Genomic DNA, 19,364 nt, shown 5'->3' with positions numbered 1-19,364 from the left:
CCAAAACAGAATATAAAGATATCTACAGAGCACCTGAAGAGACTAATTTGATTTTTTCTGTACTTCTAAACACTCTAAATATACAACAAAATGCATTTAAGGGCTAAAAAAGTGGATTCAGCATGATATGTCCCTTTAAAAAATTTACCATTTAACCAAATTTGGGCCGTGTTTAAAGAAAACAGCATTGCATGTTTTTTTTTTTTCTTTTAGAAATAACTACTTAGAGAGATTAACGATTTAGCTTTCTAAACTGTGAGCTTCTTTTAAATATATATATATACACATATATATATATATATATATATATATATATATATATATATATATATATATATATATATGTATACTTGGCAGATTTCTGCAGACTGACTGAAAAACTTTATTTAGCAGTTTCAGAACGTAACACAACTCTGCTGGGATTTCTTTAAAAGGCTTTTTGTTTGGACGATATTGTCGTGTTGTGATGAAGGGCTTCATTTGTCATCCCAATAAAGTTGTGTGTCTGCTTTCAGAGACACACTATTACTACACTACTGAGCCACATTGGAGCTTCATCCATCCATCTTCCATCCATCTTCCATCCATTGAATCCATCATGTGCAGCAGTTCACAACCCTTTCTCTTGTACTTTTTATATTTCAGTGAGTGTTGTGATGTTTGTGTTATGTGCTGTTTATAGCAGTCAACACAGCAGGCTCCTCTGAACTTCAGCCATGTTTAGAGCAACTGTATCTGTGCGATGAGCAGTTCATCTCTATCTACTGAAGACTGAGTGTTTGTGCTTTGCTTTTAATGTGTCTCCACAAAGTTGTTTGGAGTAAAGTTTGTCATAATTACCCTCAAGACCCTTTTTAAACCGGAAAGTCATCAAGGGAAAATTTTGTTAGCAAAAAATGCATTTTTTAATGTTTACTTTGATGTCAATAACTTCATTAAATCTGATTATAATGCAGCAAGCTCTACCTCTGATGTTAAAATCAGATAAAACCACAACTAAAAGGAACAATATAGTTTTTTTTTTTTTTATTTCCTTATGTTTAAAACTTGTAAGGGGTGAAGTGTGTTTCTTGTCGAGGTGAAGGAGACATAAGTAGGATTCCCAAAACAGTGTCTAGTTGATATAAAGTACAGAAAAATCCAAACCAGAAAAAAACAAGAGTGTCAAACAATAGGGAGAAATAACAATAGTACCCACTGATAAAACAAAAAAAAGTAGAGGAATGGGGGAACGAGCAATGCAAGGACTCAATGCAAGGACTTTGTTCATATTCCATATGAACAAAGAGGAACTAAACAACAAACAGATACAGAGAAAGAAACTAACAATTTAATCAAAAAGTCAATCAGAAATGAAAATAAAACAGTATCAGAAACTGAATAGAAGCCTCATCCAGGACTTAAACAAACTTAATGTACCACTTAACCGACTAAATATGACACTGAAATATGAACACATAACAGATACCAACTAACAAACATGAAAAGCAAATCTACACACAGTCTCCAGATCATGGCAAAATGTGTGAGAATTGGAATTAGAAAATAATCCTCAGAACTCTGCCAAGGTAAGAATCATGAATCTTCAAATTTTTTTTTATGGAGTTTTACAATCCGATTCATTTGATCAAAATGTGCTAATTTCAAACTTTTAGAATCCTTTGAAATCTGCAACACAATGCCACTATACATTTATAAAACTGCACATTGCAGTAGACCACATGGATATTTAAGAGGCTATTGTGATTGTGAGTCTAACAAAAGCTGCTTCAGGGTGTGTGTGTGTGTGTGTGTGTGTGTGTGTGTGTGTGGACGGGGATCCTAAATTCATGGGCACCAGTACAACAAATGCGTAAATGCGTGTGCAGGTATGTGTGTGTGTGTTGGATGTATAACGGACCACCATTTAGTCCAGTCATGACACCCATTCATATAGTGGTAGTGACTGTTCGTGTTACGCTCTGAGTCAGATCGTTGCTGTGATTGGACAGGATACAACACTCAACACTCACACACACGTACTTTTTTTTAACTTTCTGACGTGGACGCGTGTGTACGCCTGCACACATAAGGACCTAATATTTTTTTCTAAGTGTTTACATGTCACGTAGACGGTGATCAATAGTGACGCGCACCTGATAACTATAGCTTCACACACGCCACACCTGCGTCTACGTGTGACTGATTTATTTATGTTTGTTAGGTGCACACATTCATTAACGCGTTAGTACGTCTGCAAGCACACATGACTTGTGCATTGTGCCCGTGTACCCATTCTAAGTCAGTGGAAAATGTAGATCAGACGTGCAGGTGCTGGGTACATGTTACACAGACGGTGCTACATAATGAAGCGCGCCTGATCGCTTGAGCTTCACTCACGCCACACCTGCCACTACACCTGACTACTTAAATTGGGTAAGTTGGGTTGCGGGATGCGCTGGGTGCTCGGCTGCTTGGGGCTTCCTGGGATGTGTGCGTGGGGGGCGGTGGCTGCTTCTCGGCCTGGGATCTTGGGGGCGTCTGGGAGACTGCTCTGCCGTGGGGGGGTGGCCTGGGGCTTCTTGGCCCCCACTCTTTCTGCTGGCCTGGCTGCATCTGCAGGCCCGGGGCAGTTCCTGGGTTTGCGGTAGCGGTTTTTGCACATATACTGGTCTACGATGCACTGGCACGCCTTGGGATGTGGGATAAAACTCATACTGGGCTTAAGTTTAGACACGTTAATCCAAAATATCTGCGACCACTCACTCCTTCCCCCTGTCCACAGCCACCAACTATATAGCTAAGCTTCACACTTGTCATGAGACTGGCTTGATTACACAACATAATAAGCACAATATGTTCTACAACTTCACATCTCACCCTCTCTGTAAAATAATCTATTCTTCCCCACCCTTTCTATTTCCTACCTTGAGTCTCTCCTCCCTGCTCCCTTTCCCCTCCCCCTCCACCTACTGTAGGTGTAACACTACTCTCCCTTTTTATATCCTCCCTATAATAAAATATTTCTTACCCTTCCTTAGGGAGGGTCACAATTAAGCAATAAAATAAACTAATTTATTTCATTGCAATAAAAAAACATAAATTGCTGTCTCATAATGATTGGTGCGCATGACTTTAGAAGCAATCCACCCCCTTAGTGTGTGTGTGTGTGTGTGTGTGTGTGTGTGTGTGTGTGTGTGTGTGTGTGTGTGTGTGCATATCACAGCAGCAGTGTGTCAGAGTTAGTCAGCTGTTTAAAACACTCATCATAGTGTTAAGCTGATAAGTCACTTTCTTGTCATTCTCACCTCTCCTAACCACAGGAATAGTCCATTTAAGGTAATAATCATTTGTTTTGTCCAACCCCTGCATCGCATTAGGTCACACGATGAGGAGTTTCTGCATTGTGACGTCACAACGTGAGAAAAATCCAACTGGCCCGCATAGACGGATCACCGCATGGGCAAAATGGGCTCGAGAGCCAATTAGGGCCCTTTACGTTGAGTTTTGTTTTTCATTTAAAAAACATATTTGTATTAGAATTTTTGTGGTTGTGAAAATGCAGTATGATAATAAAAAAAAAATAAATTATGAATGTTAAATAATTTATAATATTAGATCATTTATGTGTAATACTTGATGACGTACTTGAAGAAATACCATCTCCCCCCTCCCCGCTCTCCCATGAGTGTGGAGGGGGGATTGACCAATCAGAAGGGAGAACTTGAGACGGAGCACTGAGTGTTGCTTTAGCGCACCAAGCCATAGTTATATATAACGTTATGTGGAGATTATAGATTGAGAGTTGACAGCTGATGCAGTGGCCAAGTGGTTAATACATTTTTACAAAATCTACAATTGGTAAAATGTGATGAAGCAATAAAACATTGCATTTCCACACACATGGATTAAAACACACACACACGGATCAAGGTACAGACACACAGAATGTATAAGTGCACACAAAAATAGTTTTGTTACAAAAACGGCCCCATAGCAGGGGCCAGTGGCAGGTCTGTGTCCAGGGCCCGTGGTCATGATGATCCGTCTATGCTGGCCCGTTTGGAGCTGACCTTTTACAAAATGTGGAATAACAAGGGAGGGAGGAAACTGAACTTTTTCAACTTTGTCCCTCTGAATGAATGTATATCACTGTAGCAAAACTATTATAAAGTGATTTTTTTCATAATACTGCCCCTTTAAACTTTTTAGCAGGTCATCTCCCTTTACATTTGTATTATTTTTATAAAGTAACATAGTGTTCTTTTAAAGGCAGATTGGCAAAGAAAGAAATAATAAGAACATCCAGTGAGACACTTTACTGCTGCAGGCTTGAAAATCATGTGCTGGGACCTTCAGAAACATACATAAAACATTGTCTCTTAGAGCAATCTGAGCTAATTAACAGGGACATATATTCATCTATTTAACAGGATGTGAAAAAATCTGCCTTTTACCCACAAGAGACAAAACATGCTGCGAGTGAAAGAAAAGGATTTAAAGTTACAGAGTGAGCAGTAGTGTACGGCTTATGGCCAGTAGACTTGAATATATTCTCGTGTCTACCGTTTTTCTCATCAGAAAAACTAAGAAAAGGAAGTCAGTAGAGAAGTATGTTCTCAATAATAACGATCGTCCCAAGTATTAAAAATGAACCAGACTAGGGTTGGGTTGAGGAATGTTTTTTCTATGAGACCCCCCAAGTAGTTCTGAGCCTCTCCCAGTTAGATAGGGAATCAAAGGCAGGCACAGATCGACTCTTGTCATTTGTGTTCCTCATCAACTGGTTTGTGGTAGTGGCCACAGTTGCATGATTTTTTCATTTTGAATCTGTTTGGACATCACCCAGCTTCCAACTTCCCCCCACCTCCTACCCGTATATAGGTATGGGGTGGAGGTGGAGGTGTTTTGGTGCATTCCTGCCTGTTCTTTTTGGATTAATTTTATGGTGTTTGATTTCAGGTGTTACATTTATTTTAGGTTTTAATGTAAGCTTCCTCTAGTGGTTGGCGTTAGGAAGGGATAGTGGTTGGGGGTGTATATAAGGGTTCCAGGGAGGGGTTAGAGGGGCCTGACAGGGAATGGTTAGGGTTAAGCAAGGAGTTTGGAAGAGGGTAGTGGGGAAGGAGGGGATGGTTTGGGTTAGGGAAGGGGGAGCAGTTAGGGTCAGGGTCAGGGAGGGGAGGATTAGTGGTTAGGGTCAGGGCCATTGAGGAGATGGTTAAGGTTAGGGAAGGGGTTTGGGAGGGGGTAGTAGGGAAAGAGAGAATGGTTAGGGTTTGGGAAGGGGTAGTATGGAGTTGGGAGGGAGGTATTAGTTAAGGTTAGGGGAGGGGAAGGAGGGGTTGGGTTAGGGTTAGGTTTAGGATTGGGGCAATTGGTCATGGTCAGGTGCCAGCTTAAGGTTTATATGTTTATCTTTTTTCAGAGGAAGATCTTGATTGACCCAACACAGAGAGACCGGGGTCCATAATATTCTCCTGGGTTGTATTTCGAGGAAGGACAAAAAAAGATGGAAAGGCTTGTTGTGGGACACTCTCCAGAAATGCTCATGTCTTCATTTGTGGAGGACGGAGGTTTCTTCAATGAGCACCTATGACTACTCCAACTGCAGTGCTTTCCCATTCGGCGACAATAATAAAACAGAAATAGATAAACAGTGCAGGAAGAGGCAGAAAGCTATTATTATTTTTCAAATTAAAACACCACGTATATACATTATTTAACAAATGGTAAAAATGGACTTGATTTTATATAGCGCTTTATCACCACACTGAAGCAGTCTCAAAGCGCTTTACATATCAGCTCATTCACCCAATCACTCTCACATTCACACACCAGTGGGACAGGACTGCCATGCAAGGCGCTAGTCGACCACTGGGAGCAACTTAGGGTTCAGTGTCTTGCCCAAGGACACTTCGACACATAGTCAGGTACTGGGATCGAACCCCCAACCTCTCGATCAGAAGACGACCCTCTACCACCTGAGCCACGGTCGCCCACAACTGTTTTCTCAACTTTCACCTTTTAAAATATAGAAGTTCAAATAAAAAGTAGTATAAAAATTGTCACTTTGTGCATTTGTGTATTTGTAACACAGTATAACAAACTACTAATGTTAGAGAAAGAAAGTCACTAGGATCACCAGATATTTGTGATATAAAAACAAGACAAGAAAACAATGGCCCTAAGCAGTTGCATAGTCTACATATACAGTAGCTAGAAACGCCTATGTTGAAAGCACTATGTATTCTAGCCAGGGTTGGGTTCAATTATAATTATAATTGTGTAATTGATAATTATTTACAATTTTAGCAAAGTCTGTTGCTATTGTAATCATAATTAAATTGTAATTCAGTTTAGAAAATTGACTTTGTAATTGTAATTGCCATAAAATATCTATAAAAATTGTCAATTATAATTTATAAAACTGGTTTTACAGTGCTACACATACAGTATGTAGTTAACAATTTCTAAAATATGTTCCAAATCAAGCTTTCCCACGTTTTACTGTTGAAAAAAATTTAAATCTAAGGGTACACTGACACAAAAAAGGCTCAGACGTCCACACCAAAAATATTAAAACCTATATTTTCATTGATTTGGAAGCCTAACAAGGAAATCAATAGATTGAAAAGAAATTAGAATAGATATTTGTTTTTAGTGTATTTTACAGATGATTTAGGACCCATTATCATAAGACATGCTAACAAAAAGCTAACACAAGAGGAAATATAACTTTTATTAAGTTATTTATTTCAGGCTCAGTAATTATAATTAATTGTATTTTAATTTTAGTAATTGAAAACATTAATGTAATTGACTTTCTAAGGATATGAAAATAATTGCAATTTAATTGTAATTGGGGAAAAAAATGCTGATCACCGTTACCGTAATTAAATTGTAATTGAACATGAACAATTGAACATGTAATTGTTACTGAAAAATGTAGATGACCCAAAAACTGATTCTAACCCTGCTGTCACATTGTGTAGCTTTAGCTTCTATTGAATAAGGATAGTGCATTCATATCTGAATGATGGATCTTTTTTTATCAGATTTGTTACAACAGCAAACAAATAAAACAGCTAAAATCAGAAATGTTGAATACTTAGTGGATATAAAGTTTCTTCTTAGTGTTTGTATTAGACAGTGATATATTCAGACCTATATATACAGAGCTTTTCTGATCATTGGCGACTCAAAGATCATTTGGCAGGCTGTCTCTTTAAATGTTTGGGTCATGCAGACACAGGTCATTACAACCTCTATTCACTACTATTTGCATGGCAAAGACCACATGATATGAGGCAAACATTCAAAGGCAATGCAGCAGGGAAATAAAACACAAAAACAACAGACTTTCTGTCTTTTTGACAGAGAGGAGAACCAAGATAGAGAGAGTGGGAAAAGGAGAAAGGACTTAAAGTAACAGAGATGTAAGTAATCCTCCGACATTTTCATCCTCACGGGGTCGTTAGCTGGAAGAAGCAGTCGTTCAATGATCTATTGATTTTTTTACTGTAAGCTCTTTTTTTCCTTTTACCATTTAATGTGAATGACATTTTAGACTTGGCAGGCTTTTTTTAATCTCTGCAATTCTAAACCCATTTTCAACCAGTCTATCTCCAATTTATTAGAACATTCACATAAGAATCAAATAATTTACAATGTTTGATTAAGCCTCTTGTTACGAAAGATCAAAGCAGATATTTAATAGCTTATTAATGCGAGACATGCTTATTCAATGTAGTGAAACCAAATAACTTCCTCTATAATTGTGTAGATCCTGTCATTATGATTTAATCCACCTTTGCTTTAACCACCAAACCAAATACATCCTATAGTATTCAAAAACAAAAACAGTCCTGTTCGTCACTTTCATGTGATGACAGAGAGGAAAGAGGCTGTGAATTAGGATGGTGTCACCTTAAATATTGCCTAGCATACCTACCAGTACTTGGTTAGGGCAATGCATGTACAACCAATTCTACCAAACAGCGGGGTATTATCGAACATGGGAGCATCACAAGTCAACATCATCCACACCACTGGATTTGTCAATCGTTTTCATAATAAAACAAATGTGTTAATCTCAAAAGGAAAACATGTGTCTCTAAAGTTAATACTATAGTAAAAACACATATTAGACACAGCCTTTATGTATGACTGAATAGTCTTAGTTGTTTCTAAGTGGCCACATGATTTTTAATTTTAATTCGGAATTAGTCATCCTGAATTAAATTATTCCGATTTAAAGTGTTCTGCTTTGTGTTTACATGGAAACAGTTATTGCGCTTTATTTAATTCCGCTTTATCTCTGGGGGTTGGGAAGGCTCTGATTGGGCAGGGGCGAACGTGACGTATCACATCTATCAGGAAAAAAACACACAACAAACCTTTTCCTTTCGGCTACAACGTAAAAGACCACATGAGAACTGTTTTCACTTTTGTTTTGAATGTAGTTTTGAATACAGCAGCTCAACAGTAACACAGTTTCATCCTGGACTATGTTGTCAGCAGCACGTCATAGCGGCAAGTCACATATGCACAGAATGACCTCAATTAACTTAAAGCGGAATTAAGTGTTTACATGATAGAGAAATTATTTGATTCGGCGTTTAAATAGGAATAAACCAGCCACCTAATTTGAATTTAAGTTTAAATCAGAATTAAAGAGGAATTAAGTGTCTTCAGTCTCATTCACTCTTTGTACATAATCAGTGTTGGGTATAGTAAACAACAACGATACTCAAGTAAAAGTACTGTTACTTCATAATATAATTAGAAGTAAAAATACTCGTAAAAATAGGTACTTAAATAAGAGTAAAAAAAGTACCTCATAGAAAAACTACTCAAGTAGTGAGTAACTTCTGATGCAATGTGTTACTTCCAAAACAAACTATCACTCCATGCTTGGATATATTCAATACAAAAAACATAGCCTTTATTAAAAAACAGAATCAACATAATACATGAAGTGTGTATATCAGTGGTTCCCAACCTTTTTTGGGTCGTGACCCCATTTTTATATCACAAATTTCTGGCGACCACAGAAACTTTTTTTTCTCTAGAATTTGTTTTATTGTGTTATAAATACAGAGCAGTAAGGATTAGTGTACAAAGAGACAATATGTGTCATTGCAGTTGTTTTTTTACTGTATTTTATTTCAACTATATTTATATTAGTAAATGTGAAATAGAACACAGTTGTTTGATATTGTGTGTGGTGTTTTATTTTGAAAAAGAATAATAACTAGAAAAGCACTCGGAGAGCGCAGACCCCTGCCAAGCAGCTCAAGCTTAGCCAACACGCTCCAGTCAAGGTAACATGGTAAAACTACCTGTCAACATTGAGCTGTGTTATCATGACTACCTGTACACATTGAGCTGTTGACTCTGAGAAAATCTATGACATCATCACAAGTTCCACAGTGTGGATGGAAAAATGAATGGGATATACTGTATATATATCTACATAATTCATTTTGGTAGCCAGAACATCACCAAAATTTAATCACCTTGTCCTATTAATCAATTTTCCTGAAAATGTCATCCAAATCCATTTATAACTTCTCAATTATTTTACTCACACACACGCATGCACGCACGCACGCACGCACACACACACACACACACACACACACACACACACACACACACACACACACACACACACACACACAGACAAACGGACGGTAAACATAACCTTACTGCTCTTTGCTCCACTTCTGAGCTTTGCTCTTGGTAATTATTTAAGCTCTTTGAGCTCTTTGCCTCTTCCTGCACTATATTATGTTTATTTCTGTGATATTATGTATTGTTTGTTTTAGTTGTACAAATTAGATCAATACAAATGAATAAATAAATGTAAAAGCATGTAAATACAAAAGTAAAAATTATATAATTTTGACCAGTAATATATTTTATTTAATTATTACTAGACCGTTTTATTTCCAGGCAACCCCACATTGGATCAGGATCCCAAGATTGAAAAACATCAAGAGACAGTAATTTAGTCCAACTTTGGAGCATTACTTCACCCCCTTGCTGATAAGCTATCGTGATATGCTTGGTATGTGTTTATTCCTTGGGTTCTTCAGTTTCACATGATATATGTATTAAATCGTATATGTATTAAAACTGGTCCTGCTGGCTACACCCGCTAAAAGGTGGTTTATAGTCAGTGACATGCCGTGACCACTAGGGTTGGGTAGGCACATTGCAAATCGAGACCACCAATGACAATTTCATATGTTTCTGCGGTCAAGTGTTAATTAAATTCAAACTTTATAGCACAATTTACAACAAAGTCATCTCAATGCGCTTATCAAAATATAAAATTCATAATAAGAAAGAAAAAACCCAACAAGATCCAAGTATTTAGCCATCTAACAAAATCAACATCATAAACACCATTAAAGAAACATAAACAATTATTTAATATAGCCTCCATACTCTCCCAACAAGATATATCTCATGACATGGCAGCCCATCTGTTGTTTGTGTTGGAAACACAGAAACACAGAGAAAATGAAACAACAACAACAACTTAGAACAGCCTCAGTGAGGAGCATCCACAAAGCCAATCCTTCCTTTTGTTCCATTCACTGTGGAAAGTATGATGTTTTGACTTTATCTTTGCTGAAGGTCTGGTAACTCAGGTGTTGGTCTCCCATCTTTAGCAGCAGCGGCCACGTGGGATCAATTCACTAATGCACTGTGGACTTACATATAGCATTTAGCATAGCGCGGTTACCTCCAAAGGCAGCGTAGAGAGCTGCCTTTTTACGTAAATGGTTGTCATCTTGAGGAACTGACTGCGCATGCACAAACACATAAATACACTTTATGGAAACAGGGGCAGAGCAGCTGTGTGCTTTTGGGAGGGAGCGTGGTCTCCTCTTGCCTTACAGCGGAGTGAGACTGCAGCCGTTCCAGGAAATAGCGCTGTTTAGTAATTTGGGCTATGAAACGCACCAAATGTTGACACTTTCAAATTTATAGGTACTGTAGGCTATTGGAAATAGAAAAAAAATAATTTATAATTATATTATAATTAAAACAAATAATCAAAATATCAATTCACCCTTGGGTAGGCACTGCCTACCTTGCCTACCTTGATGGCACGTCACTGTTTATAGTTACCTATAGATACCCTGTGACAGGCAATAGGACCAACAGAGGTGGTTTGTGCAGCAGTACTTCTTGTGTATATAGGTTAACTCACTCCATATTAGTCAGTTAGGCAAAACAAAGCAAATTGTTCCACTTCTTTGCAGCATAACAACTAAACGCAGCATCACCATGTTTACTGTGAGCTCCATAGATCTGAGAGACCCGAGCTGCAGCGTTCTGAACCAGCTGTAATGGTTTGATGCTCTTTTGGGGGATTACCGTCAGAGGACCATTACAATAGTCCAGTCTGCTGGAGATAAAAGCATGGACCAGTTTCTCCTGATCTTTCTGAGTCATTAAACCTTTCACTCTGGAGATGTTCTTTAGGTGGTAGAAGCTGTTTTTGTGATAGATTTGATCTGATGCTGAATGTAAGATCTGAATCAATCAGAACACCAAGGTTTTTGACTTGGTCTTTAGGTTTTAAAGATCGAGACTCAAGATACTTGCTGATAGCAGTCCTCTTTTCCTTGTTACCAAGTTAGCATTGCTATCATCAGTAACACTACTTTCAGCCTACTTACCATCACATTTTCTGAGATTTGAAGTGGAATTCTTAAAGAAAGTGTCTATTCGTACAGTATCCGTACAGACAACCCCGGGTGTTATTAAGTACATAGCGTCTTAGGGTTAGGGTTAGGTTTAGTCTTAGTCATGTGACTGACTTATCACGTGACCTGAACTGGCCAATGAGGGGCACTGCATACTGATTAGGGTTAGGGTTAGGGTTAGGAAGTGCATTACATGAAGTTTGAAAGGCAAACAGGGTCTGATTGTAGGGCCGTGAATGTGCTGCACATTTTCTGGAGGAGACGCCAGTATTTCTTGAACTACAGTGAGATGAAGGGAGGCCGTGGAGGGGCGTGGCCACGGTTCCGTCCTGCTGCGGTGCTGCTGCTGCGATTGGTTAATGATGTCTCTGACAGAGAGCTGCAGAGCAGCGTCTGAGTTTGTCCAAATTTATTTATAGACAAATTGATGTAACGACATAAATGTAGCTCAAAGTAATGACGAAAAAGTACATATATTTTCTCACAAATTTACTTGAGTAAGAGTAAAAGTATTCTGCAAAATAACTACTACAATTTATCAAAAGAAATATTCAAGTACATGTCACTGAGTAAATGTAATGCATTACTACCCATCACTGTACATAATTAACATTTTAAAAGGGATTGTAGTAGCTGACAGAACTACAATGTAGTTTGTAATCGGGCTGGAGCTGTTTTTTTTTTTTTTATTTTAATACACACACATCAAAACTAATGTTTCAGAAAGTTTTTCCTGAAAAACATGATTATGGCTTACTTAAATTTAAGTTTGTGCTTTGTGATTATGTTCTTTATTCATGTCACACATTATGTTAGCACTGATGAAAACAAACACTATTTTGTTGTTAAAGCTCATTTATTGTGTTTCATTGATTCAATCATATACAAAACTCCATTTAAATTTAAAAAACCTTGCTTCTCATGTCAAATATTGTTATGTGATTAATTTAGATTAATCGAGAATAATGAATTACAAAGTCTTTAATTAATTAGATTATATATTTTTTTCATCAAGTTCCACCTCTCGTTTAAAATAAAACATTTTTCATCTCAACTAAGAGGCTTCTTCAGTTCTGAAGAAAATATGCAAACATTTTGATTAAAAAAACTTTAGCTGCTTTTTATGCACCGTGTATTATGATTGAATAAAATCTGTCTGTTTGCAGAAGTAAAGCATTTGCTGTATCATTTCATCTGTTTCCTCTGCTGTGTGTGAGTTTATGGAGGCCCTGACATGACTCCTTGATCTATTTTTTCCTTTTCTATTTGCAGCATGGTGAAACATTACTGGGGCCCTGCCACTCGCTCCATCTATCTGGGTCTCACTTGCTTGTTTCTCGCTCTCCATCTTCTTCTGGCATTTTTTTGCCTCTCAGTCCTACAGACCGCGTGCATCCCTCCCACCTCTTCCTCCTCCTCTTCATCCATTCCCAGAGCAGACACACAGAATAATCAGTTCTTCTCCCACTCCTCCTCTGCTCCTGCTTCCTGGTTGTTAAAAAAACTGCCGACGAGCTCCCAGAATGAAGAGCATCCCACGCAGCCTGCCGAGGCGAAGAATCACCAAGCCAAAGGCTCAGTCAGTGACGTGATGGACAAGGCCAAGAAACTGATTGATGCTGGCAAACAGACAGGAAAAGTCAAAGGTGGCTCTAAGCTGGATGCTCTGTTCAAACATCCACTGTATAACCTTCCCCGCCCAGAGCTACAGGATGACGACTGGCTGCTGAGGGTCAGGACCAATGAAGACCCTCAAGAAAAAAAGAGTGACAACGATCAGGAAGAAGACTACTTACCCAAAGATAGTGATTGGTAGGTTGAGGAAAACTCATTAAAAATTGTGGAAAAACAGGCTGATGTCCTAAAACAGTGGTTCTCAAACTTTTTGGGGTGTTCCCCACTTTGAATGAAGGTGAAGTTTCAAGCCCCACCTGCGCTCATTGCCCCAAAATACCTGACAAAATAACACATTTTCAAATCTTACAGGAGACAAGTAACACCATATTTCATAATAATTAGTGTGGATGCAGGAGGCACTTTTTCCAAATTTTTATCCTTTTCAACTTTATTGCTCATGTAATTTTTACTAATTGTTACTAATGTTCAGTTATTGCTAGGTTAATGCTTAGTTAATGCTAGGTTAGTGCTAATGCTAGGGGAATGCTATTGCTAGGTAAATGTTAATGCTAGGTTGATGCTATTACTAGGTTATTGCTAAAGCTAGGTTCATGCTATTGCTAAATAAAAGCTATTGCTAGGTGAATGCTATTGCTAGGTCAATGCTAATGCTAGGTTGATGCTAATTCTAGGTTAGTGCTAAAGCTAGGTTCATGCTATTGCTAAGTAAATGTTAATGCTAGGTTGTTGCTAATGCTAAGTTTGTGCTGATGCTAGGCTAATGTTAATGCTAAGTAAATGCTAATGCTTGGTTGATGTTAATGCTAGGTTAGTGCTAATGCTAAGTTAATGCTATTGCTAGGTAAATGCTGATGCTAGGTTGATGCTATTTTTAGGTTAGTGCTAATGCTAGGCTAGGCTAATGTTAATGCTAATGCTAGGATAATGTTAATGCTATGCTACCAGGTTATTGTTAATGCTATTGCTTGGCGAATGCTAATGTTAGGCTAATGTTATTACTAAAGCTACGCTACTTTGAATGTTTAGTTAATGCTAGGTTCATGCTAATTCTAGGTTCATGCTAATGTTAGCTAGTGCTAACACTAGGATAATGCTAATGCTAAGCTAATGCAGTGGGACACGGGCCAGCACCTGCATCCTCACTTGCATTTTTTTCAGGAAATGCAAATATTGTAGTTTAAAAACATAATTAAACTCATTACCTCCATAAAAAACAAATGTAAAAGCGCAGTAGTCATAAATTACACAAAGCATTGTTTTGTAAAAAAGCTTAAAGGGGACATATCATGGTTTTAAATCCTTCCTTTTTACATATAAATCATACAGTTGTGGTCTATATAAAGCGGAACTGCTCTGCTTGGGTCTGAATTCCTCATTATTATAGCTCCACCCCTTTTCTACCCCTTTTCTGATGTGCTTCTGAGAGCAACTCGTTTTGGTGCGGTCTCTTTAAATGCAAATGAGACACTTCATACCCCGCCCTCTCTCGAGGTTGCAGAGGTGACACACGATTCAACTCCACCCTGTTCGGCCATTTTTGTAGTTTGATAGAATAGAAGAGATGCGATTATCTAGCGGTGCAGAAACTTTTTATTCACACGTTATTTACAAAATGTCAACAACGGAAGACTTGTCCATCCAGCTTTACATGTTCGAGCCACAGTCGGACCCGGCGGAGCGAGATGAAAATGAAGATGATGAACCTGCAGAACCCTAACAAGTGAGCTAAACAAGCGCCGAGCTAACTCTAGCGCCAAGCTAACATCACAAAATGCATTTTAATACAGTCTTTTTTCGGAGACAAAAACGGCCAAATGAAATGACTAATGAAAACTTTAGACTTAAATTTAAATCACGTAGGCATAATCATCAAGGATCTAAACGAGCACACAGCACTAACATATGAAGACGGTGTGCAACTGCTAATGCATAACAAAACAATGACAGGGACGTCTTATCATCACACACTTTTTAGCGTTATTTACAGCTTACCGAAGTGCTCTGTTCATCGTCTCCAAAGATAGAAGGAATTGAACCCTCAATCAGGCAAAGTCTTTCTGTAAATCCTTCTTTATACTGGTGGAGGTTGATGAAGCAGTCATCATTGAAGTGCATCACACACAAAAATGACCTTATCCACAGATGTGGGTACATTTCCATAAAAAATAAAACTCAACCAGGCACTTCGAAAGGGTTCTGATGCTGGGAGACCTTTGTTGTTCTTTTGTTTTTTGTGTTTTTGTGTTGTTTTGTAATGAACGTGTGGGTTACTACATCCAACAACCGAACATTTTGACTTATCCTCTCGTAACTTCGGCATCCTTGAGCTTGGACTACAAAATAAAAGCGAGAAATAAAAATGGCGGATTGCTCTAAGTGTTGGGCCTCAAGTCGATGTCCTAACTTGGCAGTTCCGCTGCAAATACTGTGACGTTATTGTTCAAAAAAACGTTATAGAGAATAGAAAAATCCAAACAGATTGAAAAATATGACCAAAACAAAATATAAAGATATCAACGGAGCACCTGAAGAGACTAATTTGAACTTTTCTGTACTTCTAAACACTCTAGATATACAACAAAATGCATTTAAGGGCTAAAAAAGTGGATTTAGCATATGTCCCCTTTTAAGAAAACCAAAAAGAAAATTGTTTTTTGAAGTCAGCTATTGATTGTTTATTGTTCCGCTCCACTTCACATGCCGACATAAATCGTTATTTTTGAGCTTTTGTTCCACGTTAATCTAATTCAATATAATGCAGTCTAATGCAGTCTAATAATTTTATGCTTTATTTTTTTTTTTACTTCTCAATATTACTTTCTTTGTGTGTAGGTGTTTTGTTTAGTGTCTTTATTGTCAATGAAGGAAGGACTCATAGAAGATTGGCATAACAATTAAAATTTCCTTCCATTTGTCACGCCACCACCTGTCATATCTCCATTCCCAACCAGGGGGCACGCCGCACACTTTGAGAAGCACTGTCCGAATACATCTTTGTTACTTCTGCCAAATACATGTTTGTTTGTTTGTTTTTAATTATTCATTTTAACGCCAACTCCAACAGGGACAGTGGAAGTCATGAGGAAGGCTACGAAAAAGTCACGTGGACCAGCGATGTGGAAACCCACCCTCCATGGCTGCGCTTCCACCTCGGTATCTCTCGCTGGGAACTTTACAACAGGACTGACCATAACCTAGTACAGCTTACTGAATATCTGGCAACGCAGCGGATCCTCGGAGCCGGTGAGCAAACACAAGGGTAAGGCAGGTGAGAAAAGATGAGAAAAGCACCAGAAACCAAACGGAAGAGATCAAATCTACCACAATTCGAACTTCATTTATTTTCCACAAAGGCATCTGTATAAAATAAAAGGTTTGTCAAAATGTACAATTATTTATTTTTTAAAATAAAATAAAATAACACCAATTAATTAATTTCAAAGAAAGAAAATTATCAGGCTCTAAGTATAGCTACATTTATGAACTCTAAAACTTAAAAAATAACTGCCATTCAATGCTGTTTTGATACCGTGCATTACGTTTAATCTGTTTGGTCGGCTATCATGTGATGCATTTAATTGTTTTCTGGTTATTTCATTTTTTTGCAGTTTCACAATGTCCGTTGATCATTTAAAAAATAAAAATTAATAATTTACTCAGTAATGGTTTGTTGTAGAAATGTAACAAATGACTTCACTTCTTTCAAAACGTACTTAAGTACAAGTAAAATCACTGATTTAGTATCCATAAAAACAACTCAATTACAGAAACTTGAGTATTTGTAATCCGTTACTTTCATCTCTGGTTAAAAGAACCTAAAAGGCAACATGAGATACTTTTTTCCTGGTGGGTGGAGCAAGCACTACCATGGCAACTGTTGTGATTGACAGCTCACAGTTTACAGAGATCACGTTTTTATGTGAAATGCGCTGCTGCTTTCAGGGTCTTTTCTGTCACCAGCATCCTACGTTCATTTCTTAATTAACTGGACAAACGGGACTGAAGTTGTGGAAAACCGGGACAAATCAATGGTTTGGGGGAAATCAACCGAGACACGGGACATAACTCAGAAAACCGGGACTGTCCCAGGTACATGGGAACATCTGGTCACCCTAAGAAGATACCAATGTAGATTGAACATTATTTTAGAAAAAAAAAATCTGTAAAAGACATCAGTCAAGTGACGCATCCACTTGAAATGCTGTCCATGAGTAATGTTGTGTCATGACTTTATAGTTGGAGCAGTGGCTTCAGTCCAAAAAAGGAAAAATATTTAATCTAGCAGCTATTAGTCAAGATGTCAAGATGAGTTAAAGTCTCCTGTGATTGTAGTTGATGGATTCATGAATCTTTGAGACCAAGGAGGCTCTAGCTGATTTGAAACATGAAATGTAAGTATTGTTTATTACGTTCCTTTTTTGTCATCTAAGGATTTTCCCAAATGACTCAAACTAGCCTGAGAAATGGCTTCCTCACACACCACACACACACACACACACACACACACACACACACACACACACACACACACACACACACACACACACACACACACACACACACACACACACACACACACACACACACACACACACACACACGCACACTATGGGGGGGGTGAATCCACTCTAAATTCATGCGCACCAAACAGTCCATCGCCAGCCTAACTTTCACTAAACTTACCTAATATTTACGTAGTCATGTGTAGTGGCAGGTGTGGCGTGATGAAGGTATAGCGATCAGGTGTGCTTCACTATCATTCACCGTCTCTGTGACATGTAAACACTGTTTTGTATTGTATTGTATCCTGTCCAATCACAGCAACGATCTGCCGACACTTTAATGTGTATGGACATTAAAGTGTTGGCAAACATGTTAACACGTTAACGCGTTACAGCGTCTGTTAATGGAAAATGGAGATCAGACCTGTAGACTGTAGTGTTATGCAGAATGATTAGGAGGCAGCGACTGTATCTTGCTAACTTTATTAGCTCAACCTGCTACACATAACACATGCGTTGCTCGACTGCTGGCTTACTTCCGATAGAGCATGTCACGTGAACTTGTCCCTTCCGGTCACATCATATCCTTACACTGTTCATGTTACACCATGTTATAGCATGTTTACCTTACATAACACAGACGTGCAGGCGCAGGGTACGCGTTCGCATGAATTTAGAATGGATTCACCACCCACACACACACACACACACACACACACACACATGGTTTTGCATTGCAGAATCTTCATCTTCATATCCTGCAGAATAAATATTGTATTTATGTATTAGATTACTGATATGCTGTGCAGTTAAGCATTCATCTCTGCTAGAGGCTGATTTTATACTCCTCTCAAAGTCTCAATATTTTTCAAATTTAATTTTAACTCTAATTTCACCAAGCCGTACATGTTTTTGAAATGAAAGACTCAGATTCACTTGTAGTTTCCTTAATCAAATGACTGTTATTGATTATAGTGGTTATTTCATTTAGTTGAGTGAAATAACCACGCAGGCCCTTATGACAAACTGTTTCTTACTCTTTGAGTGTGATGGAAGTGAAAACACTTGATTTCAGTTATTGTTTGTGCAAAGCGCCTGAACTTTTGATGATGTGAGAATTAAGAAAGAGAGAGTACTCAAGAAAAAGACTTTCATTAATCAGAGTGAAGTGTACATTTATACACACATGACGCATTACTAATCTATATTCAAATAGAAGGCATTCAATTTGTAAGTGTAGCTGTGAATGCATGCGTGGGAATAGAGGTCAAAAGTCACGGTAACTGAACTCTATTTACATTGGTGGCACTTAGTGAAATGTGATGTTTTTTAGTTTAGTTTAGTATTTAGGGCACCGTCTGCGTGACATGTAAACAATTGCTAGGCACTAAGGCGTGTACGCGTATGCAGGTCCGTAAGCTTGTTTGAGTGTTGAGTATGGGGGGTGGATCCATTGGTTAGAATGGATCCATTGTGTTTACATGTCATGCAGAAGGTGCTAGATAGTGAAGCGCGC

General features: G+C 38.2%; 1 protein-coding gene across 1 annotated transcript in view; it reads left to right on the top strand.

Annotated features, from left to right (window-relative positions):
* The first annotated feature begins 7,340 nt into the window (after window positions 1–7,340).
* The window catches only part of LOC114468148 (extracellular serine/threonine protein kinase FAM20C-like), a 29,302-nt gene continuing 17,278 nt past the window's right edge, over window positions 7,341–19,364 (top strand). The window contains exons 1-3 of the mRNA XM_028454861.1: window positions 7,341–7,418; window positions 12,981–13,520; window positions 16,411–16,589. Coding sequence (XP_028310662.1) covers window positions 12,982–13,520; window positions 16,411–16,589 — 718 coding nt within the window. The 5' untranslated portion in view covers window positions 7,341–7,418; window position 12,981. The remainder of the gene's footprint in view (window positions 7,419–12,980; window positions 13,521–16,410; window positions 16,590–19,364) is intronic.

The sequence above is a fragment of the Gouania willdenowi genome, chromosome 8 (assembly GCF_900634775.1).
Source record: "Gouania willdenowi chromosome 8, fGouWil2.1, whole genome shotgun sequence".
NCBI lineage: Eukaryota > Metazoa > Chordata > Actinopteri > Blenniiformes > Gobiesocidae > Gouania > Gouania willdenowi.
Note: the sequence above shows the minus strand (reverse complement) of the source record. Positions and strands in the feature narration are given on the sequence as shown.